This window comes from Prionailurus viverrinus, chromosome C2 (genome assembly GCF_022837055.1).
Source record: "Prionailurus viverrinus isolate Anna chromosome C2, UM_Priviv_1.0, whole genome shotgun sequence".
NCBI classification, from domain to species: Eukaryota; Metazoa; Chordata; class Mammalia; order Carnivora; family Felidae; genus Prionailurus; species Prionailurus viverrinus.
The window spans coordinates 117,258,505-117,283,639 of NC_062569.1; the positions used below are offsets into that span (position 1 = coordinate 117,258,505).

General features: G+C 34.8%; 1 protein-coding gene across 2 annotated transcripts in view; it reads left to right on the forward strand.

Moving 5' to 3' along the window:
* Nucleotides 1-25,135, forward strand: part of PROS1 (protein S) — a 69,498-nt gene that overhangs the window by 24,166 nt on the left and 20,197 nt on the right. For both annotated transcript variants that reach the window (XM_047876227.1, XM_047876228.1), the window contains exons 3-10: nucleotides 1,227-1,251; nucleotides 9,499-9,585; nucleotides 12,093-12,215; nucleotides 12,315-12,446; nucleotides 16,030-16,155; nucleotides 18,653-18,774; nucleotides 21,421-21,536; nucleotides 24,591-24,780. In XM_047876227.1, coding sequence (XP_047732183.1) covers nucleotides 1,227-1,251; nucleotides 9,499-9,585; nucleotides 12,093-12,215; nucleotides 12,315-12,446; nucleotides 16,030-16,155; nucleotides 18,653-18,774; nucleotides 21,421-21,536; nucleotides 24,591-24,780 — 921 coding nt within the window. The remainder of the gene's footprint in view (nucleotides 1-1,226; nucleotides 1,252-9,498; nucleotides 9,586-12,092; nucleotides 12,216-12,314; nucleotides 12,447-16,029; nucleotides 16,156-18,652; nucleotides 18,775-21,420; nucleotides 21,537-24,590; nucleotides 24,781-25,135) is intronic.

Here is a 25,135-nt window from a genome sequence, read left to right on the forward strand (position 1 = left end):
GCCCATAAATACTTGAGTACATATGTCTAATACCATAGATATGTTCTGGTAGCTTAGCCTCTGAATAGCAAATGGAGAGTGAGGTAGAAGACCATAGTGGAGAAGATGGAAAGTAGTGGAGAAGGGAACCTCATTTATGTGCTTCCTCTCCTCCACTTTCTGACATTGGCCTCATATATGAAAGTGAAAGATGACAGAGAGAGTAATGAAGAAAAGGGAGAAAGGAAAAAACATTTGTGACTGCTTCTCATTTTCTGTCCCACCCCAGCCTCTCCCTGTCCATGCTGTAATAGTCCGCACTCCCAGTATCCACCCTATTGCTCACCTCTTCACTGCCACTAATATCTTCCTTTCCCCTCACATCATTTCTCTTTGAACCCGTTCGTCGTTGCTTGTCCTCTTGGCTTTTGTTCTGTAGAGGAAAACACCACTGTTGGAATCACTTGGTGGGAGATCCCATCCTTATAAACTAGTAGGTAAGTGTTGTGTAGGTTTATATGTGAGAGGAGGCAAGAGTGAAGACTTTGACTCTATACTGGACCAGGTATGTTCCTTACTAGAGTATGTTTTTCTGTTGAAGCACTGGTTTTTTGTGTTACCAATGTTACATATTAGATATATTGTGGCTTAAGATGGCTTTGGAGAACCAGCCTAGAAATGTTACCTGCAGAAATCATTTTTAACATTTTTCTCCATTTGGTAAAGTACATTCCTTAGCCCAAATTACCGATTTACAGACAAGCTTTTGGTACGTAACCAATTTGTAAGTAAGGGATTACATGTACAGAAGATGCTAAAAGATAATGTTCACTTTAATTAATTTCAAATTATGGCACTGTTATTCAGCATTAAATCTGGTGTGTGTCATCAGCATGACATGAAATGTGTCACCTGGGTATCTGATCATTATGGAAAAATTAAAGGAGTTACAAATAGAGGGCATATGTTATATTTAACATCTTCAATAGAGCCTGTTTTCAGATTAGAAGCTTTTGTGACATGATTTTATTGATCAATATTGAGTTAAGCTAAGCATCTTATTGACTTAATGTTATTAGTTACCTACTCTTGCTATATTTTACTATAGCAAAAATGTAACATGGAAATGATACTTATATGTAATATATTTGCATCATTAATACAAAACACATGATAAAATTGAGTTTTAACTGTATAGTGAAATTTAGGCTTGCTAAGATATATTTTTCTCTTTTCTTTCTTCCTAGGATTATTTTTATCCAAAATACTTAGGTAAGTTCAAAGAATCTTAATCATATAATCTTAGAAATGGAAAGGAAGTTCGATTTGATCAAGTCCAATCTTCCATCCATATATTCCATCCAATATAATTTAATTTGCCTTGGGAGTAATATCTCATTTTATATTCAGTTTTGCTGTCCTTTTATTTAAAGACATGTAGAAAAATTTGAAATGGTTCTTTAATTACCATGTGGCATTTTGACTTTTAGCCTTTTTCATTCTCATATCTTTCTTATAAAGGTCTGTGAGCTGTTGATAAATTATATTTATATATCAGGACATTCTTTATAAGCATGTGAATTTTCATGGATTACCTTTTAAAAATTTTTATTTAATGTTTATTTATTTTGAGAGAGAGAGAGACAGAGCGTGAGCAGGGGAGGGGGAGAGAGATAGGGAGACACAGAATCCGGAGCAAGCTCCAGGCTCTGAGCTGTCAGCACAGAGCCCAACGTGGGGCTTGAACTCACGAACCGCAAGATCATGACCTGAGCCAAATTTGGCGCTTCACCAACTGAGCCACCCAGACACCCTGGATTATCTTTTTAAAATTGATACATAATTAACATACATACATATAATGTTGGATTAGTGTCAGGTATACAACATAATATTTAATATGTGTATGTATATATTGCAAAATGATTACCCAGTAAGTCTAGTTAACATCCATCACCACACATAGTAAATTTTTTCTTGTGATTAGAACTTTTAAGATCCACTTTCTTAGCAACTTTCAAATATTATTAACTGTAGTCACCATCCTATACATTATACTCTACGACTTGTTTACTTTGTAACTGGAGCTTATAGATTATCTCTTAATGAAAGGAAAGATCTCTATACTGCCCAGAGCTTATGACAGAAATCATCATAATTTAAATAGTTATAGAAATTATGACTGGTATCTCTCTTTGAAACATCATTTCACTATTCCCTGAAGTATCCCTACCCATGTTTTGCCTTTGGATACCATTCTGGATTCTCAAGGAGGGAGGTGGTATTTCTACACCCAAATAGATTAGATGATTTCAACTCAATAGCCATGAAAGATAACAAGGCTCCAGTTTGCTTTAAGCAAATGTTGAGATATATTAATATTACTTGGGAAAGTTGTCAATATTTCCAAACAATAAAAGTAGACTATAATTTGCAAATCTGCAAAAATACCCTTTTTCTGATGGAATTCTCTGTAGGTCCAACCTACACAGGCATGCTCTCCCTCCTCCTTTAGGCTCAGAATATTCACCATTTGTACCTCTTTCCACCCAGCTCTTATCCAAGCCAATTTGAGGGTTCAAGCACTGCAGAAATGGAAAATCTACCTTGGAGAAAGAATAGTAGAAATGTGATCTTATACGCATTAATAACTATGCAGCTTAGAGTTATTAATATAATGTTGCAAATAACTCTTTCTGTTAAATGCATTTCTCTTGAAGTTAGACGGTTTCATTATAGTTTAGGGCTTTACTTTTTGTTTGCTTTTGTTTTGTTTCTGAAATTTCAGAGACCATCTTTAGATGGTCTTTAGATTTATACCTTTCCCCTTTTCCTAGGAAAATTTATACTGAAATGATGGTATGTTCTTATATTTTCCCTTCAGGACAATTAGCAAGAGAAGAGCCCAAGACTACTGGGTAGAACACCCTTTTAGAACCACGTGCCCTTTTTCATAATTCCTGAAGTGGTTACTCTTACATGTTTTGTATCTATGGCTGTCTGAATTCTTACTTATGTGGCATATCCTGAGCCAAGGAGACTTAACTGCAATATACTCCATCTCATTTTACCTGTGTTAACAGTTGTAAGACATCAGTTCAGTGGTATCTCTTAGATCTTCATGACATGACCCATTTGAACCCATGTTCTGTGGGCTGCGGGGTGTTTATAATTTCCAATCTAATACGTATCTACTGCAAGATCTTAAAATTACTTTACCTGAAGAAGCCCGAATTTTCTCAGTGGTCAGATGGATAACAGCAATTTACCAATACGTTTCTAGCAAGAAATAACATGAGATGATGTTTTGAAAGTACATAGAGGAATATGTTATGCTAGTCCTTTTTAGTTTTCTTCCCTGACTCCCCCTCTATTCCCATTTTCTTTTTTTCCTTCCCTTTTCTAGCTGCTGATAACAAACTTAAACAGTTTCCTTCAAATTTGGAAAGAGGACACTATAAAAACTGTGTAGTAATATTACTCATGTCTATAGATGTGAAAATGCAGCAAGGTTCTCTAAAATCTTTAGCTGCCGTATCTTAAAGAGCAATGGGGTATAGATACACATCCATGAAAAAGTTCTATTCTCTTGTAAAGTTACACATGTAAAGTTACTCACTTTCTAAAACAAAAACTAAGTGTTTATACTGTTAAAATAGAGAAAAATTAGAATATCAAGGCTGCTTCAGCTACTCAATTTTAGGTAGGAATTTACATATTTTATTTACAAACAAAAGATATTTGGCTATGAAAAATTAAAAGCTTAAAAAATAGTATTAATTCTTGTTTCTTAGGTTTATGTAATGAAGCTGTGTTTCTGCAGATATCAGTACTCTAGAAGCACAGACCTTTGATCACAGAGTATATTTGGATGAAGATAAATAACATTTTAATACAGTATTATGTATTCTGGGGAAGTGCCTTTAATAAAATACTTTGCTTTTTTTCTCCTTTTATGCTTCTCAACTTCCTCTTTTCTGGCTCGACTCAACTTTTTCTTCTCTTTGCTTATCTTATGTGGCAGCTTGGTAGAAAAAACAAGTGCAAACAAAGGAAAAAAAAATGAAAACACAAGATGTGGGCTCTACTCCTAGGTCTAAAAATTTCTACTGTGTCAGGTTAAGCAAGTTATTTAGCTTTTCAGGTTCTGCATTTAAAGGTACACCATAATTATATTTTCTAACTTTGGACCTATTGGGAATAACAAATAAGTATATGTATGCAGATAGGTTTTTTACTGCATGGAACTGTCTTGAAATGCAAAGTATTATTATTTAACCAACTCATAATATAAAAAATATATACTTTTTATTATGTTTTATTTTTTTATTCATATTTTATATTTGGGTCTTTAGTTATGTATATAGGCATATGCAATGAATCCCACTGCTGAAAACAGAAAAGAAATGCTCTACCTAACTTAAACCTTTCTGTCATTTGATTATGTGCATTCTAGAGGCCAATGGCCCTAATTGGAAACAAACAAACAAACAAACAAAAACTTTGTAATCCTGTCTTTGGTAAATCTAACATAATTTTACTAATTATCATAGCTCATTCAGAAAACTTGCAGCAAGATAAGGACACCTAAGAAATTAGACCACTAATACTAACACAGTGGGCAGTGTTTAGATTTAGAGATTCAGAGGCTTAGAAAGTGGTTCAATTTATCTACATATCATCCTATGTGCTGCACTGGAAACATAGAATTTGGTCAGAAATTCTCTGGGGCTTCATTATACAAACATAAGTTTTTGAGTTGTGTTCTTTCCTTAGAAAATAGAATAAATAACTCTACCATTTATATGAGCCTTTAAAATATCACCTGATAGAATGGATGATTTTATTAATGGGAGAGACAATTTTTGGAAAAATGCTAATTCTGAGCCTAAATATAAACGTTAGAAATAAGTTTTAGTTATTTAGTTCTTGCCAAGTTGGCGAACTAGCCCAAACTGCTGACTCCTTCTCTTAAAATCATCTCAGGAGAAACATTGGCATTCCAGGCCCTAATGATAACAACATAAAATGAAAAACAACAAGAAATGTGAGGAATCCATGGGTAAGCTGAAGTCTGGATTTACCTAGTGTGTGTGGGGACTGGGTGGTGACCTCTGAAGCAGCAGTGAAAAAACACACTGGAGAATTTACAAGATGAGCTAACCATACAAATCAAGAAAAATTCTTAAATTTGACACTGAATAGCAAAAAATAATAACAAAAATAGACATGGAAATAAGTTAAAAGGAAAACAAAACAAAAGAGAACATTCACAAAAGCAAAATTGCATTTGGTGCAAAGGTTATTAAGTTAGCCTGATCTTTAGCAAGAATAATTAAGGAAAAAGAAAAAGAAGGAAAGAGGAAATGCCAAAATAGAAGGTGTAGGATAAAAAGAAGAAATACTAGAAGTCCAACATTGATTGAATTTATAATGGTAAAATAGAGTATCATAAAATAAAATATAATCACAAAATAATACAAATAGCTATACCAAAATATATTTGAAAACTTGATAAAATGGATACATTCCTAGAAAAGTAGGAAACACCTATAATTTTATGTGAAGATATAGATAACTTGATTATAAATAACTAGTGAAAAAGTAAAACCTCAACCAAAGCCCTCTTCCGGATCTCCTAGATCTAGATGTTTTAGAGATGACTTCTTCCAAATTAAAAAAAAAAAAAAAGTTAAATTTTCTCTTATAAAATTGCCCTAGAAGAGAGAATAAGATTCTATGCTGTGAGCTTATTCAGAAAGGCTGGTATAATCTTGATTCCAAAATCAGGTAAGGGGTGCCTGGGTGGCTCAGTCGATTAAGCGTCTCAGGTCATGATCTTCGGCTCAGGTCAAGATCTCATTGTTGGTGGGTTCAAGCCCCACACTGGACTCTGCTGACAGCTGGGAGCCTGGAGACTGCTTCGGATTCCGTCTCCCTCGCTCTCTGCCCCTCCCCCACTCATGCTCTGTCTCTCTCTTTCAAAATTAAATAAAAATTTTAAAAAGTCAAAATCAGGTAAGAACAACACAAGAAAATAATATGATATCCAATCTATCTAAAATGTATCAAAGCAAGTATATCATAATAAATTAGGTTTATTCCAAAAATTTAAGAGTGGTTTAACATCAGAAAATCTATCAATGTAATTATCCATGTAAATAGTATATTATTACTTCAGTTCATACAGAAAAAGCAGTTGATAAAATTCAGAGCTTAATTATAAAACCGTTTTGCAAACTATAATTTTCAGGGAACTTTCTGAACTTGGTGAAGGTTATACAGAATAACCATATAATTTACAAGTTTTGATACTTTTGTCCAGGACCAGTACTACCCAGTACTAGGACTGTTCTGGAAAAATTGCCATGTATGGTCACTTTAATGATATACACACAACTGGAGAGAAAAAAAAGAAGGAAAGAAAGAAAAAGAGGATGGAAAAAAAGGAAGAAAGAAGGAAGGAAAAAGTCAAAATCTGCAGTAATTATACTTACTGGGTAAAGTTTAGATATAGTCTATGGTTGAGGACAAGAAGAGAAGCACTGGAAGTTATAGCCAATGAAATAAGGAAAGAAAAAGAAATAGGAATTGTATAGCTCATGGGCAAAGTATATACCTAGCATTAATTATAACTGATACAATGATATGCCTAGAAATAAAAATGATCCGTAGACAATATATTAGAACACATAGGAGATTTTTAGATAGCTCTAAGACTAGCCTATAAAAATCAATAGTAGTTCTTACACAAATAGTAGTCCACTAGAAAATGAAAAGATTGTACCTTTTTCTATAGCTGCAAATTCTGTAAGATCTCTATAGAAAAAAATTTTAAACGTGAATTAAGGATATAGAGGATGAACTGAAATCATGGAAAGACATTTCATGATCTTGAATTGAGTAATGCTAAAGAGAGATCAGTTAACTGCAAATTGATCTATATATTCAAAGCAATCCCATTTAGAATTTCAGATTTTTTAAAGGAATTCAGTAAGTTCACTTTAGCATTTAAATCAGGGAATAAAAGTTCACCTATGTCTATGTCTAAAAGGAGGAAGTACCTCATCAAATATTAATTCAAAGCTATAAAGAAAACCATATAATACTGTCAGAACATGTAGACTAATCAACCTAGAGAGTTCAGAGACCCATGTATATATGCCAACCTAATATCTGATAAAGATGACACCACACATCACTGTGGGTTGTTGAGAAGGTGGTGTGGGGGAGAATGGCTAACTCTAACCAGAAATATAAATCTGGGTTCCTAAGTACCACCAAATGTAATGGTGTATTCTAGGTGGAATAAAGACAAAAATGTTAAAGACAAACCATGAAATTAAAGAAATAACACAGTAGAATATCTTTGTAATATCTTTGTAATCAACAGCATGGAAAAACACCTGCAAATTCACAAACCATAAGGCAAAGTATTTGGTAAATTTGATTACAACAAAGTTAGGAACTTCTCTTAAAAGAGACATAAAAGTTTAAGCGACAGATAACAGAATGAGAGATGATATTTATAAATGTTTAAATTTCTGCAAACCCACATGAACGATAAATAACTGCCAATAGAAAAATGGTTAGTAAGTAATGAAAATTTTCGGAGGAGGAAACTCAAAATTTTTTAATTTCTTTATTAAATTTTTTAACGCTTATTTATTTTTGAGAGAGAGAGAGAGAGAGAAAGAAAATGAGCAGGAAAGGGGTAGAGAGACACACACACACACACACACACACAGAATCCAGAGCAGGCTTCAGGCTCTGAGCTGTCAGCATAGAGCCCGACTCGGAGCTCAAACCCACAAACTGTGAGATCATGACCTGAGCCGAAGCTGGAGGCTTAACCAACTGAGCCACCCAGGTGCCCCTCAAAAGTTTTTTAGATGACATAACGGTATGCTGCATCTCACTAGAAATCAGAAAAACAATATGTGATGTCACTTTATTACCTATTCTAGCAAAAATTAGACAGCCAAGATATAGAAATTCTTATGCTCTCTGGTGGGAATGCACCTCTAGAGAGTCACAAAGTACCTGCCTATCTAATGATCTCACAATTCTGGACCCCCCAGGTATCAATTTCTTATGCATATACTAATGAGACATATATGAAGATGTCCATCACAGTGCACCTGTGGAGGTGGGATGTTGGGGGCAACCTGAGTATCTTTTATTGGTAGAGGGGATTATAAAAGTGGTCATTGCTTGCCATGGAATAATGTTTAACAAGCGATAAATTAGAAACAATAACTTCTATGCAGCAGCATGAAGTGCTCATAAACATATAGTGCCCCCTTACCCCCTGACTTTGGATGGCCCCTGGGATTGCTTTGATCAGTAGACTGTGGCAAAGGTGACAAAATGCCTCTTTCATTGGCCTGGCAGTTTCTGCTTTATTCCTCTTGGAAGTTAGCTACCATGAAAGAAGTACCACTTTAGGACCAGCCTGCTAAGAGAAACCCAACCACAGTGAGAAGCCCTGAAACATGACATGTGTATAGAGAGAAATGCCAAGGAGCCTGAGCTGTCAGCCATGTGAGTGAAAAACCATCTGGGAAGTGGATCTTCCGATCCTAGCCACCCTGGCTGACTCTTATGTGCAGCAGGGACAAACAGCCCAACCAAACCCTTTCTAAATATTTGACCTAAAATTTAATCTAAAATGGAGTTGTTATTTAAGCTTCTGATTTTGGGGGTTGTTAGTCAGCAAAAGATAATAAAAATACCACTTTTTTAGTAAGTTGTGATTAGCTGTACAATGAAGTAAGATATATACGTGTATATATACATACATATATATTTATACAATGTTGTCTTGAGGGACTATTAAGAAATGTTATGTTGTTGAGACTAAATGACTCCTAGTTAATTTAAAGTATATAAGTAAGTATTTTATTTTATTTTTTAAGTATATAAGTATTTTATCTGTTATTTCAGCTGTTATTGCTGCCAGATTGCTCTAATTTCCCAGAGTTGTAGTGAGGAATAACATAAATGAAGTAAACCTACTTTGTAACACTGAGGCATTACACAAATATTATTATATTAATCTGTATGCAACACTAGGAAAAGTAGAAGTTGCCTACAGTGACCAGAAACACTAAGTTAGTCTATTGATTTAATTATAGATGCTTTTAAATCAGGCTCTGATCTACAGACTTGAGGGTAACTTTAGGTCTCTGCTGCAGAATGAAGAACATAGACTTATTTGCGAATAAATTTTTTTGTTAACCTAAGATCGTTTCACTTCTTGCTTTAAGGTTATTCTCTGAGAAGAAGCTTCCATAAACCTGTCTTTCCTTATTGTCATCTGTATGTATTGTCATCTTGCTTATAGATACTTAATTTTTCAAAAAGGTGGATGGAAACATTTAGGGCTCACGTTTTGAATGCTGAATCCTATAAATCCACAGGAACATAAATATTCTATCACTTTGGATAATTTGTACTTCCACCATGATTTCACATGAGGTAAATGTATCTACTCTAAGATTACATTTGTGTTTCCAGATTGTCTTGGCTCTTTCCGAGCTGGATTGTTCACTGCTGCACGTCAGTCAACCGACGCCTACCCTGATCTAAGGAGCTGTGTCACTGGTAAGCACCGCTGTGGTCCATTTGAGTAACAAAACAAAACAAAATAAAAATCTGCAAGTAAATACACCATGTAAATATAACTGATGTTTAAAATCAACGAATGAGCCCTACGAGACTTGTTAGGCCCAGCAAGGAGATATTTTTGACATCATTTGGAAAAGTGATTTTTCAAATGCATATGCTGCTCTTTTACTCAAAATAAATATTCCACCTAAGGTTTAAATTGAACAGTGTTCCTTGTTTACTAAGCTTTAGGTCATTGACTTCAGAATTTTATTCCCAAACAGTTTTATTTTGGATGTTGTTGCATAATCATGTAGTATGACCAAATGTTACGGTTGATTGATAGGTCAAAGTGGAGCCATGTTTATTCTTCTAACTTTTGGCATCAGTAACATAAATGTGAAAACTGTTTGAATATCAAATTAGCCTTCTCCCCCTAAAGTTCACATAGGGCGTAGTGATAATTCTGGTAGATTATTTGTCTCTCATCACCCATTTTCCCAATTGAGAGTCAAAGAGACAAAGGTGAAATTGCAAGGTGTAAATTGGGATGTTTATCTAGTGAACATTGTACATATAGCATCGGCATTATCTAAATATTCATTTATCTGCATTTTCTCTAATTTTAAGTTGGTTTTAATTACACAGGTAAAACAGTTTGCTGAACAAACATATTTAATTCATACTTTATTTATTTATTTTAAAGTTTATTTTTTGAGAAAGTGTGAGTGGGGGAGTGGCAGAGAGAGAGAGAGAAAGCCCTGGTGGGGGAGGGGCAAAGAGAGACAATCCCAGTCAGGCTCCAAGCTGGTAGTGTGGGGCTGATGTGGGGCTCAAACTCATGTACTGTGAGATCATGACCTGAGCCTAAGTTGGATGCTTAATCGACTGAGCCACCTAGGCACCCCTACTTTATTTATTTATTTATTTATTTATTTATTTAATTAAAAAAAATTTTTTTAACGTTTATTTATTGTTAAGAGACAGAAGAAGAGCATAAGCATGGGAGGGGCAGAGAGAGAGGGAGACACAGAACCCAAAGCAGGCTGCAGGCTCTGAGCTGTCAGTACAGAGCCAGAGGTGGGGCTCGAACTCACATACTGTGAGATCATGACCTGAGCTGAAGTCAGACGCTTAACTGACTGAGCTACCCCAGGCATCCATAGTTTATTTATTTTTAATTTACCAAAATATATGAAAATAATTTGATAACTTGCTAATTAGCTTGTTTTCTATCATTGTAACTAATACCTATTTTATTACTACTTTTCAAAAAACTTGATGATTTTATGAGGATGTTTGTTGAAAAATTGGGTAATTAGGTTTTGGTTAGGTTTAAAACTTTTTTTTTTTTTTTTTGCAAGTCACAGAAAATTCCTTAGCTAACTTAAGCAAAGGAAATGTGTTAGAAGGATGGAAGGAACTTGCAGAGTTAACTGGGGAGGCTTGAGAAACAGATGTGGAAATGTACAGGAACCAAGGGACCATTGCAGTGTCTAGTGGAGGGAGAGAGACCACAAATTAGTAAAGAAGCAAATGGGCATATCATTTAAGATCATGATAAGGTGCTATAACATTTTATGAAGAAAATAGCCTTCCCCTGGGCATCACCAATACTCTGCTACCTGTTGTCCAGTGTCTGGAAGCCACTGTTTTATGTATTTTGAGCAGGAAAATAAATCTAGTCCATGTTACTTCTTCTTAGCCAAATTGGAAGTCCCAAATTCATTTTCTGTTGATACTGAGTAGTTTTATTTGTTCTGCACACCTCACTGAATCATTTTAAGGATCAAATAAAATAATTTATATGAAAAATATCAAATTACAGTTAAGTACTGTCTGTATTTGCAAATAAAGAAGTAGTTCCCTTTTGCAAAATAATTATAAAGGTTTGTTTACTGGAATCAGTTTTTTTTCCTCAGGAAGTTATGTGTTTTCTTTCTTTTTTTCCTTTTTCTTTTAATGTTTTATTTAATTTTCAGTTAGCCAACATAAAAGCAATATTAGTTTTAGGTGAGCAATATAGTGACTTAATACCTACATACAACACCCTGCGCTCATCACAATCGTAACTCCAATTCCCATCACCCATTCAACCCATCCCCCCACCCATCTCCCTTCTGGCAACCATCAGCCTCTTCTCTATAGTCAAAAGGCAGCTTCATGGTCTGCCTCTCTTTTTAAAAAAGAATGAAATCTTGCCATTTGCAGAAGCGTGAACGGAGCTGAAGAGTATTATGCTGAGTGAGGTAGGTCAGTCAGAGAAAGACAGATACCATGTGACTCCATTCATATGTGGAGTTTGGAAAACAAGGCAAACAATCGTAGAAGAAAAAATAAATATGGACTCACTTTTCTATGAAAAAGTGTTACTTGAAGGAAGGGGTTGTAATATTTTTTGGTATTGATTACAGGCTTCGTGCACAGGATTTCTATTCAAGGACATATAATTCTTTTTTTACCATGGCACGTGGTAAAATTAAATAGTTGTCTATCTCCTTCAGCCATTCCAGACCAGTGTAGTCCTCTACCATGCAATGAAGATGGATATATGAGCTGCAAAGATGGCCAAGCTACATTCACTTGCGTTTGTAAATCAGGTTGGCAAGGAGACAAGTGTGAATATGGTACGTATGGTAAACCCGCCTGGCTCGTCCGGATTGACCTCCTGGGAAGTTCTCCAAAGGCTTTATCTCTTTGAAAACAATCTGTTCTTCCCTTCTTAGATATAAATGAATGCAAAGATCCCTCACATGTGAATGGAGGTTGCAGTCAGATATGTGATAATACACCTGGAAGTTACCACTGTTCCTGTAAAAGTGGTTTTGTTATGCTTTCAAATAAGAAGGACTGTAAAGGTAAGTGTGAGAGCAAAGTTCCGCTACAGGAATTTCCCCCAGAAAATGCTTGGAACTCTCTGGTTCTAAGTGCTTCTGATATATATACGTTATTATCCACCTTGAAGCCTTATGATACTAGGGGACTGCCTTTTAGGTTAATGTTTATACTCATATTTTGTTATTTATAGAATTTTTCAGTGTTTTCTTATTGTATTTTATTACTGAGTATTTTATTGTTTTCTTACTGTGTGTATGTGTGTGTGTGTGCCTGTGCACGTTTGAATAAAGAATTTCATCAAATGGTGATAACGTGAAGTCTCAATGCAAATCCTTGCTTACTAGAATCTTTGCAAAACCATTGTTGGTAGTTTTGTCAGACACTATAATATTATGCCCTTTATTCCAATAAGGTAAACATCTATACAAAGTATACACCATCTATACAAAGTAGTGCACCATAATCCAGTCCTCCATAACCTCTTCCACTGTAGGTCATAGTTCCTTGTTAGAAATACCTTTTGCATATCCAGTATAAACCTTTCCTCTTGCACCTTATCTCCTGTTGCAGTTTTGGGAAAGATGAAGAACTTGTTTTCTTTCTCTTTATACATTTAAGATCTCATCTTTGGTCATAACTATTTTTTTCCTTCAGATTAAAAAAAATTCCTGTCAGGTTATTTCAGTAAGTCATTTTACTAGTGTATTTCTTTTGTTTTTCTTTGTCTTCATGTTTCCCTTCAATTTTTACTTTTTCTTTCTGCCTATTGTCCTTTCTATTTGACTCCTTTATCTGCCATAGGTAAATATTCAAATATTTGTGCTAGGTGTGTGGATGACTAAAAATGAAATTTCCCAGCCTGGAGTTAAATTTTGCCTTTAGAAATTGGGAGCAATTTTCCCTTTCCTTCCTTCCTCCCTCCTTCCCTCCATTCTTCCTTCCTTCCTTCCTTCCTTCCTTCCTTCCTTCTTCCTTCCTCCTTCCTCCTATTCCTCTTCTTTTTGCTGTGAGGTTGAAAATTTAGTAAGTTAAAACATAAAGTATCCTTGTTCAACTTTATTCATATCTGCTTTGGGAAATCCCCAGATTGAATTCATATTCAAGAGATGATCTGTCCCTCATCGTACTATAATGTTTAGTATAATTTACTATATTATTTAAAGTGCAGTTAAATGACTCTAAAGTGAACTGCATTCATTAACAATTATTCCTGAACCATTGTCCCAATTTGTGACTATACACCTTTCTCATCTGCCTATTTGAAGGTCTGTTTGATGTTAGAAATTTAGAATACCAGTATTGTTAGAACACATTATAGAAAGCCATCATAATGCAGGAACCATATGCATTCTATAAGCAAATAATACCCATTTATACTTCTGCATCTTAGTACTTGAATGGTCTGTTCTTCTAAAGAAGTTGTAACTTATATTTTTAATTAAAAGGTATTTAATTCTTATCCATTGAGTTAATACACATGTATACAAATTATTACAAGAAGTTCTCACACATAGAATGTCCCTGATGACCAGAACATGTGTTCTGGTAAACTTCATTTACAGTCTTTTTTTCAAATATTTTTTTCTTATTAATCTGTTTTTTTTAATGTTTGTTTTTTGAGAGAGAGAGAGAGAGAGAGAGAGAGAGAGGGAGAGACGGAGCATGAGGTGGGAGAGGGATAGAGAGAGAAGTAGGCACAGAATCCAAAGCAGGCTCCAAGCACAGTGTCTGATGCGGGGCTCGAACCCCTGGACCGTAAGATCATGACCTGAGCTGAAGTCTGATGCTTAACTGACTGATCCAACCAGGCATCCTGATTTACAGTCTTTATCTGTAAACTAGGTGATAGAAGAATATGTGTATAGCTATTACAATAAGGCCTTTGCCAAGATGTGGATATGCTTGAGATCAAGTTGCCAGTAATTGTCTAAAAATGGAAGAATGAAACTTTTTATCAGACATTAGATGTCAGTGTAGAGTAATAAAATCAACGTACTATAACTTGGACTCATATGATTTAAGTAATTCTCTGCAATATGCCTGAAACCAAATAATTTTAGTCATATGTTTTTACTATTTTATTTTATTTTTAACGTTTATTTATTTTTGAGAGACAGAGTGTGAGCAGGGGAGGGGTAGAGAGAGAGGTGGACACAGAATGTAAAGCAGGCTCCAGGCTCTGAGCTGTCAGCACAGAGCCCGATGCAGGGTTCGAACTCATAAACCATGAGATTATGACCTGAGCTGAAGTTGGTCGCTCAATCCACTGAGTCACCCAGGCGCCCCTACTTTCATTTAAAAATATGGATTTTATAGCTCTTTAAAAAAATGAATATTTCATTTGAGGTAATTGTAGATTCACATACAGTTGCAAGAAATTATAAAAAGAGATCCCATGTACTCTTTGCTGAGTTTCCCTTAATAGTAACATTCTACAAAACTACAGTACAATATCACACCTATGACATTGACATTGATACAGTCATGATACAGAAAAATTCCCTTACCACAGGAATTGATTCAATTATTTCTGTGCATGCTTTTTTTTAGCTAGAGTATTATATGAAATTTTGGTTATTAGTCTGTGAAAAAATTAAACTCTCAATTTTTTAGAGTAGAAAATATTTTTCCTATTCTGAACTTGTCTGTCTCCAGAGATTACAGATGAGAAAAGTTCACTAAAGTAATTACATCTCCATTGAACTATTTCTGTCTCTTGCTTTGTTTTTCTCATAGATGTTTTTATCTAGTGACTAGCTGCAATCAATACTTTATTTCCTACTCTACCATGTAATATAATAAATGTGTCTGAAATTTCTGGATATTAATTTAGCACTAAAGTTTGTATTGGGATTTTATAAATACTTTGAGACCTTACTCAATTCCATTAAAAAAAAATTTTTTTTAACGTTTATTTATTTTTGAGACAGAGAGAGACAGAGCACGAACGGGGGAGGGGCAGAGAGAGAGGGAGACACAGAATCGGAAACAGGTTCCAGGCTCTGAGCTGTCAGCACAGAGCCCGACGCGGGGCTCGAACTCACGGACCGCGAGATCGTGACCTGAGTTGAAGTTAGCCGCCCAACCGACTGAGCCACCCAGGCGCCCCTTCAATTCCATTTTAAATTTGAATCACAATAATAGTATGTAGATTTAGTTAGGGTATATTTCCAAAGGAAAAAGTGACTGATGAGCCACCTCTTTTTTATTTTTTATGATTGTGATAATACAGAGTGAATCTACTTTTAAGAACATACTTCAAAAACATACATTTCGGGGTATATATTAAGAATATGGTGAATCTTTTCTCCCATTTATTCATGTAATGTAACCCGGTAGATAAGAAAATAACTGCAGCTCTCTCCGTTTACATAATTATAAAGAACATAGCAAACATCAAATTCCCTGTATGTGTGTATGAAGAACTCATATTTAGTAAACTAAAACATGGTGACAGATTTAAAATTTTGTTATTCCCAGGCCACTCTCTTTTCTCATTACGTATATTAAACTAGATCCAGGAAACGCAAATCAAGCATTCTTTGCTAGTATTCTCCGGTATGGGAAAAAATATTTTTTTTAATCTATTGGTTTCATTTATAGATGTGGATGAATGCTCAATGAAGCCAGACATTTGTGGCACAGCTGTGTGCAAGAACATTCCAGGAGACTTTGAATGTGAATGTGCTGAAGGCTACAGATATAACCCCACATTAAAATCTTGTGAAGGTAGAGTTGTGGTGGTATCATTGTTGATGGCGCAGAGGGTGGGTTTGAGTCCTGCTTTCCTATTAGAAGCTCTGGTTCTGTTTGAAATCAGCAATCAGATGTTCTATGATGGCAAGCTCTGTGATGTAGCTTGGTCGGTTTGGGGGTCATTGGCTTCCTTCCAGAATAACAGTACGTAAGACACATGGTCTTTACGTCTGGGGTTGTGCAGTCTGTTTGCCCTCAAAGCTGTGTATGAATTGGAGATCTCCCGTGGATGATAAAAATACGTTCACATCATTTAAATAATATTCAAAGACGAAAAGCATTTCAACCTGGAAGGAAAAACATAAGCAAATGAAAGATAAGTTGAAAAATCACACAAGTGTTACATGGATGGTTAGAAACCTTCAGGTGTATGCCAAGCTTTTGGATGATTTTCTGTGCGTGTATTATTATGTCATTTATTCTCAAATAGGAAATGACGTAGTTCTGTGATAATTAAATACGTGTAAAAGAAAAATCTCATCATAATTAAATAACTGAGCTCTAGAAATTTGAGCAGTATTGATTAGTACTGTCAGCACCTGCGCATTTGGGAGAGCCCTTTGGACTCATTACTTCATTTGGCTGAAGGCGCACTGCCAGGTGCGCCCCAGAGGCTTAGATATTTGGGGGATTTTTTTTATTATGGATATATGCAAATAGACTCATATCCTCCTTTAAATTTTGTAAAATTTCAAAATAAACTTAATATCATAATTAAAACTAATCAAATCGATAGTGATTTTTCATAGTGGAGATATATATACATATATATACCCATGTATATACATGGGTATATATATGTATACCCTTTTAACCATTTTTAAGGGTACAATTCAGTGGCATTAATTGCTTCCACATGGTTATGGAGCCATCAAGGCTATCTATTTCCAAAACTTTTCATCATCCCAAACAGAACTCTGTAACCATTAAGCAATAAGTTTCCCCTCCTTCCTCTCCTAAACTCTAATCTACCTTCTGTCTCTATCTACTTTTTGGGAGATAACCTTTAATCTAATTCCTCTCTATATTAATTTGCCTAAATCAATAGTAATTCCAGAATAAGTTTTTTTTTTGTCAAATATATGTTCTTCTCTTGATATTTTGATGTTTTACCTCCCATACACTCATCAAAAATTATACCCTCCACATACCATCTCTCTTCTCCCACGACTCCAGATAGAAATTACTGTGGTAATATTCAGATTTATTATTAGCCGAATTCATTGTGTATATTGTAGTTTTATTCAAGAATGACAGATTTAAAAAAAAAAAAGATGCATGTGTGGTACCTATGTACAATATTCAAAGTACTTTATACGTCATTTTTTTTTTTGTAAATCGTTTATTACTTTGGATTTGGCAATAGGTTTTTTTTTTAATGTTTATTTATTTTTGAGAGAGAGACAGAGAGAGACAGAGAGAGAGAGAGAGAGAGAGAACGCACAAGCAGGGAAGGGCAGAGAGGGAGAGAGGGAGACACAAAATCCAAAGCAGGCTTCAGGCTCTGAGCTGTCAGCCTGAGCCGTGAGATAATGACCTGAGCTGAAGTCAGATGCGTAGCTGACTGAGCTACCCAGGCACACTGAATTATATGCCAATTAATTTTAATGCCGAGGGATCACTAATTTTGGAGTTGTATGTTGAGGCATTTTATGGGGGAATTTATATGCCATGAATATATGCGTTTATGTACTTGGGGACTTTCAAAGATTGCAGGGTGCATTCATTAAAAATATCAAGGATCCTACGTAGCTCTGAAGTGTACTTTAGATGAAGTGTATCATTACAACTTTTCAAGAATGATTTTTCTCAAAATATGGAGTGAGGACAGGGCCATATCAAAGATTTCACGATATGGGAGATTATAGTACCGTGAGGTGTGTTTTTCTTTTTTAATTGATAAGAAATAAAGATAGAACCTTAAATATATTGCCACCATTAATCACTGCATTATGGAAAGTCAGATGTTCTCGATATTATTTAATACCCGATTACATTAACCTTCAGTTAAAAGGGATCTTTTTCCCCTTCCCCTCTCTTCACTCTCTGCTCCTCCTCCCCTTCCTCTCTTCTCCCTTCCTTACCCTTCCCTTTCTTTTCTTCCAAGAAAAGAATGGTGAAGCAGTCTTAATGGAATTTATTTAGTCAGAAATGATAGTTATCCTGAGACTCTTAGTCTTTTTTCCCTCAAATTCAAAAATTGGAAAATTAGTGGAGTCGTTGTATTTTTACTAATTATTTATTGCTGAAAGTTATACATTACATTTGTTGCTTTAGGCGTATAAATAGATAGGCATTACGCTTGTAACTCATTTAAATTTCTGCCAAGTGTTGAAATGTGATTTCATGTCACAGAGATTCCTTTCACTAAAGAATCTATTATCACTGATTATCTTACACTAAAATCAGAATACTCCTCTTGGATTGAACATTTAGAAGATATTAAGATTTATGTTCTCTTTTACCCCAGATGTGGATGAATGCTCTGAGAACATGTGTGCTCAACTTTGTGTCAATTACCCTGGAGGTTACTCTTGTTATTGTGATGGGAAAAAAGGATTCAAACTTGCCCAAGATCACAAGAGTTGTGAGGTAACATTTTGCAACGTTAAACTTCCCGTCTCTTTTCTAAAATGAGAGAACTGGGTACTTATTTCCATATAGCTGAGGTAAGTCGGGGAGATACAGATATTCTATAATAATTGCTATAGATCTAGCAGGCTCAGACTCACAGCCTATTTACTAATTTTGGTCACGTAAGCCATAAATATTGGGGATAATTAGTGACTAGGTTTAAAAAAGGCTGCAAGGTCATAGTTCAGAGAGCACTCATCTGTATAGCCTATACATTTACAAAATCCAATGTGTATGTTTATTTAAAAAATTAAGACAAGCTGAGGTTCATACTTTGTGAGGAAAAAAATCTTATGTAGAAACCTTAGCAAAAACATTTTCCTACATATACTTTATCCCACTCTTGACGAGTCTGATCACATTTCGTCATGTTGGTTCTTGCAAGAGGGCTCATAAAATCTCAGGTGGAAATAACTGTCAGGGTAGGATTCAGTGAGGTTTAAGTACATCAAAATTCAGAGAGGTTGATTTTGTTAATCTGTATGTCTCAAACTTGGTTTTGGTTACTTGGATTTAATTCATTATTGATCCAGGAATTGAATGTTGGGGGTAGCTTTTCCTTCACTGAAATAAATAGGTCAACATCTGAAGCGTTTCTCCCCCTAACGAAGGATCATGTGTTAGTGATTCTTGGTCCAACTCCGGCATTTCTTTTCATAAGTGAAGGTAAAATGTTATATGATCATGAAGCAGACAGTAAGAAAAAAAACAAAAAACAAAAAAACAAAAAAACCCACCTCAATAATGACTTAATCATGTATATACACAAACCTCTGTATCTGTTACCAAGACAAAACTGTCTATGTCCAAGAATGAAACATTCAATATATGCTACCTCCTTGGTAAAGACAGGGAAGTTGAGATTATACTATATCTAAGTAGTAACTTTGATTTTATTGAATGGAATTCCATACCATGTGAATGTCTACTTTGTAATTTAATCTTTTATTATTTTAGTATTCATAGTAGTTACACATCACCATCTTCCTTAGAATAGGTTTGTTAAAGTTCTAAGAGGAGATGAGATGTTGTTTCCGTGCCGTGTGCACAGTTCCCCCAGAACATCCCTGTATGTATGCCTGAAAACTTATCCCTAAAAATCTTTCCATTCTATTATTTTTTTAATTTTTTTAATGTTTATTTATTTTTGAGAGACCAAGAGAGACAGAGCATGAGCAGGAGAGGAGCAGAGAGAGAGGGTGACACAGAATCTGAAGCAGGCTCCAGGCTCTGAGCTGTCAGGAAGGGGGCTGATGCGGGGGTCCAACTCACAAGCTGTGAGATCGTGACCTGAGCTGAAGTTGGACGCTTAACCAACTGAGCCACCCAGGCGCCCCAAAAATCTTTCCATTTTAATGTTTGGTATTACTCTTAGGAAAAAAATACTTGATATTAAATTTAATGACTCTGAATCACTTTTTTTGTAAATTCCTTGGAGACTAACACAATCTATTTGCTTATATTTATCCTATCTAGGTTTTCTAGGCATTCTCTTTGATGCTGTCAGGCTGAGTCCGAGAACCTGGGTTGAGGTGGGGCGGGGTGTCCCCACGGGATCATCCAAGAGGTCCCTTGGCTTTGCAAAGGGTAGAAATCAAATGCAAACTGGAAAAAGTGAAAGCAGAGTTTATTGAATAGCATGAATAACAGAGCATAGCAGACAGAATGTCTGGGGGACACAGAAAGGAAAAGAGAATGAGTCTCTTCGTTGTTTAGGGTTAGGGGTTTATATTGGAAAGGGTCCAGAATACATGTTCCTTCAGGAATCTAGATAGGGTCCAATCAAAGGCAAGTGGTGGTGGGTAATAGTCGTTATTTTATAATCATAGAAGGTAGGGAGTGTTGATGCCAGCATCAGCTGGGGTTTATCCGAGGCTAATGTCCTGCAACATGTTTGGGATCTGGCTCTTCTTAGATGTTATCAGGTGTTTGGGGGCCCTAGGACAAAATTCAGAAAATGATCAACTTTCTTGTTTCCCCCCTGGAGTGGGAATATGGCTACTTTGGTTTCTATATAGACTCAAAGTGAAATAGAAAACATGAGTAAATAGGGCCTGGCAAGAAAATAGCAGAAATGGAGCCTTTCTAAAATGGATTTCCTTCAACTTCCCTACTTCAGCTTCACTGTCTAGATAGTATATTTTTGCTCAGAAAATTTTTTCTTAATAAATGAATGAGTGTATGAGATGCTACTTATTGGTATATTAATTCTTCCATGATTTCTGACTCCAGTTTTTTTTTTTTCTTCCAATGTAATTCTTTGAAAGCGTCAGAACTGCAGTTAGTTAAGGGGATACATGTTGTTACTGGAAGGAAAAGGTTGTGTTTTGGGCTGAGATTTGCAAAGGAAATAATAAGGACAGAAATATAAAGCCACACACATTGAACAAGACTTTAAAACATGTGTTCTGGGAGGTTTTACTTATGGACTACATAAGGAAGTAAAAGCTGTTGCTTTATTACCAAGGGTGTTCTTTATTTAATGTATCCCAAAGAATACATTTGACAAGATCACTAGGAACCAGAGAAAGAATGTATAACCTGACACAAACAGCAAGCAATAATCTATGCATTTTTTTATGTGCTTTGTTTCCTTTTCTCCAGGCTGTTCCAGTGTGCCTTCCCTTGAACCTTGACAAAAATTATGAATTACTTTACTTGGCAGAGCAGTTCGTAGGGGTGGTTTTATATTTAAAATTTCGTTTGCCGGAAATCACCAGGTGAGGTACCAATGTCAGTGATAATCTCTAGAGGTAAGCAGGTAAGGACAGAAGAAAAGTGACCAGAAAGGTTTGAAATGTATGAAATTGCACTCCCAATTAGATAATTTAGATATATTATCAATCAGATAATTTAGGGAACCCTAACGTTAATTCTCCCCTTCACACATGTAATTTCATGCTAAAATCATTTGGGTCATTCTAGGCTGAACTTCCCCAATGATCATTGTACCTTAATCCATCCTTCTTTCATTTCTAGTGAATACAAATTTACTAAGAAGTTGGGAAAGTAGATTTAATATATTTGTCAAATTTTCATTCTTCTTTATACATGTTATAAAAGCTAAGTAAAAAGAAAATACTGAAAGTATTGCCTTCAGAATATAGCTGTATTCATAATTACTAAGGAAAATTCATAAGATTGTGTAAGTGGTATTTTAAAGAAACACATCACATGATTTTAGTTGATTGTCTGAGTAGCTTATCTGCTATTCCTGTAGTTAGGTTGTGTCTAAGGAAAGAATAGTTGTTGATGATGTAGAGTCATGATTCTCCTTTAATTATCAAATTTTCTAAGAGTCATATATGATTGAAACTAGAAAAAAGGAAATTAGAATTTTGTTGTAATAATAGGGAATGTATTTAAGACTGATTACAGAATCCATATTTTAAAATATTTTAATTAGATAAGCATGCATATGTACAATTTAATTCATTAGATACATGAATGATTATTCATTAAATAATTCAACTAAATTCATAGAAATTGTATCCTTAAGGAACATTATTCTAAAATTCACTAATGTAATTGTGCTCCTTCAACACTCTTTTATCTACCAAGACTTGGTTTTCCCCTTTAATATCTCAGAGCAAATAATGTCATCTAGTGACATAGACTGGAGACAACATTTCCTTGCTAAGATAATAATGAGAATGAGAGAGAAAAAGGTTAATTATTGCATACCTTTAGTCACTGTCAGGGGGGTTCATTTCTGACAATTCACAATAGCTTGCGCTGTAACACGGAATAACATAAGCCAAATTATTATTTTTTCCAGTATTTATCTGTCCTTTATTTATATAGTTTAAACTTTTTTATTGAAGTTTAATATATATATGTGTATAGAAATAAACATGTATCTTAAATATACAACTTGATGAACTGTTTATAAACTGCCACCTGGTAACCAACACAAAGAATAACTAGTGCTTTGTTGTGGCTTTTTTCCTTTTTTTTTTTTTTTTTTTTTTTTGCAAATTCCTTCAGCTCAGTCTCCAATGATCAAATACTGATCCCACCCTAAAGTTAACAAATTCACTCTTCTTTTTCATTCTACAAAACTTCAGAGAAAGAATGAATTGTTCCCCGGGGTATGCTGATGTATTCCAGACAGAAAGAATGTAGAACACAACTCTTTGTGTTACTGGTGTAGCATGATTTTGCAAAGAGAAGGAAATTATCTCCCTAAGAGGATCAACTTCTGGAAGATCCTGAGCATACACAGATTTGGGTTTTGACAAGATAATACCTGCTTCACATCAGCAAAATGTGATGATTATGAAAGAGAATAGAGGTCCTTATCCTAAGCAAAAGTAAATAAACAAAATAATCTTAGTTCAGTAAATCCTTACTACATTGTTATCTGTCCAACATACTTCCCTCCACATAACCTCTTTAAAATATTTCTTTGGAATTCTAAAGATTAAAACATTTATTTCATCAGCCTTTCTTTGTTCTATTTGAAGTTAAGTCTGTTCCCCATTGCATATAGTGCCTCTATGGGAATTCTTTCTTGCCTTTCTTGCAAATTATCTGAAGTCCTGACTTTTTTTTTTAACTTAAATCACCTTTATTTTAATTTAATTCAAGTGACTAACAGTTATACAACTATTTTTTTTCTATTCCCTGTTTGTCTTTTTTCAATCATTTTGATTTGATGGTTTCTTGGAAATGTTAATGCTAATTTTCATTACAGTGTCATAGGGCACTAATCAATACATGTTATTTTTTCTTAAAATTTATTTATTTATTTTGAGAGAGAGAGAGGGAGAGGGAAAGCATGGGAGGGGCAAGGAAAGAGGGGGAGAGAAAGAATCCCAATCAGGCTCTGCACTGTCAGCGTGGAGCCCGATATGGGGCTCAAACTCACAAACTGTGAGATTATGACCTGAACCAAAATCAAGAGTCGGACGCTTAACTGACTGAGCTGCCCAGGGGCCCGGATACATGTTAGTTTTTAACCCAGCATTTCTAAGATATTTCCTCCCCTGTAATAGCTACATATATACTCAGTGTCTTAATAGCAACAGACCTTACCCAAACTCAGGTACCCCCAAACATATGACTAGACTATATCTTTTCAGGTCTCCTTCCATGTGCTCTAGTGTAATGATTTATACGATTAAAGCTTTGGAGAATTTTTTTAAATCAAGCTAACAGATCTATCTTAGAGTTTTTTACTTTACTTTTCTTACCACACACAAAGACTTAATTATGTTTGCAGTCGTCCAGATGCTGTTTTGTATATCTCTGTGAGTGATTCCTTCCTGACATATATGAAGTCACAGGGAAAACAGGCCTTTTGATGTATAAACCAATCATGAGATGGTAACATCTTTTACTAATCAAGGATACAGCCAAAAAAAAAAAAAAAAAAAAAAGGAATCTTAACATCAGATTATATAGTGTATAAAAAGCTCCAGGAGAGATACAATATATCTAATATTTTGTACATATGTATGAATTCCAGCATTTACAAGAGTACCTTCAAAACAAATGCCAAAAAAAGATGAAAAAGTACCAAAGCATCTGTTCACTGGAGAAAAAGTCTCCAAGAATACGAAAGAAAATATAATACCTTGATTTTGAGCATACACAGAGCCAGAGATAACACATGAACAGTCTAATTGTGCTCTACTTTTTTACTGATTCCAGGAAAGAAAGAAATACTTGACTCTTTCAACATATTAATGTTTCTAGTATAAGAGAAAAAGAATAATGCATTAAGCATTCCCTATTTCTCTATTAAGGCTCTCTCTTTGCCCATTATATAGATTTTCAGCTGAATTTGATTTCCGGACCTATGATTCAGAAGGTGTTATCCTGTACGCAGAATCTCTTGATCACTCATGTTGGTTCCTGATTGCTCTTCGTGATGGAAAGATTGAAATTCAGTTTAAGAATGAATATACAACCAAAATCACAACTGGAGGCAAAGTTATTAATAATGGTTTATGGAATACGGTATGTTTTATAGATTTTAGAAAGAATATCTCTACTTTAACACAGTTTAACATCATTAATAATTTATTTCTATGGTGATACCAAATCAAAATGGAGTTGGATTTATTTGATGTTATATGAAGCATACTACATACGCTGCAAATCCTTGAAACAGTCTGAGAAATGATAATGTCACAGAATATATTTAGGATTTTTGTAACATTGTTTTCAGTTATTTGCTTAAACTACTCTATAACTTTTTACCTTTTTTAATGACTTATTGATGTCTCTCCTATAGGTTATTAGTGGGCATAACAGTTTATGCAAAGATACTACTGATCAAGGACAAAAATACTGAATAGCCACCAATATTTTT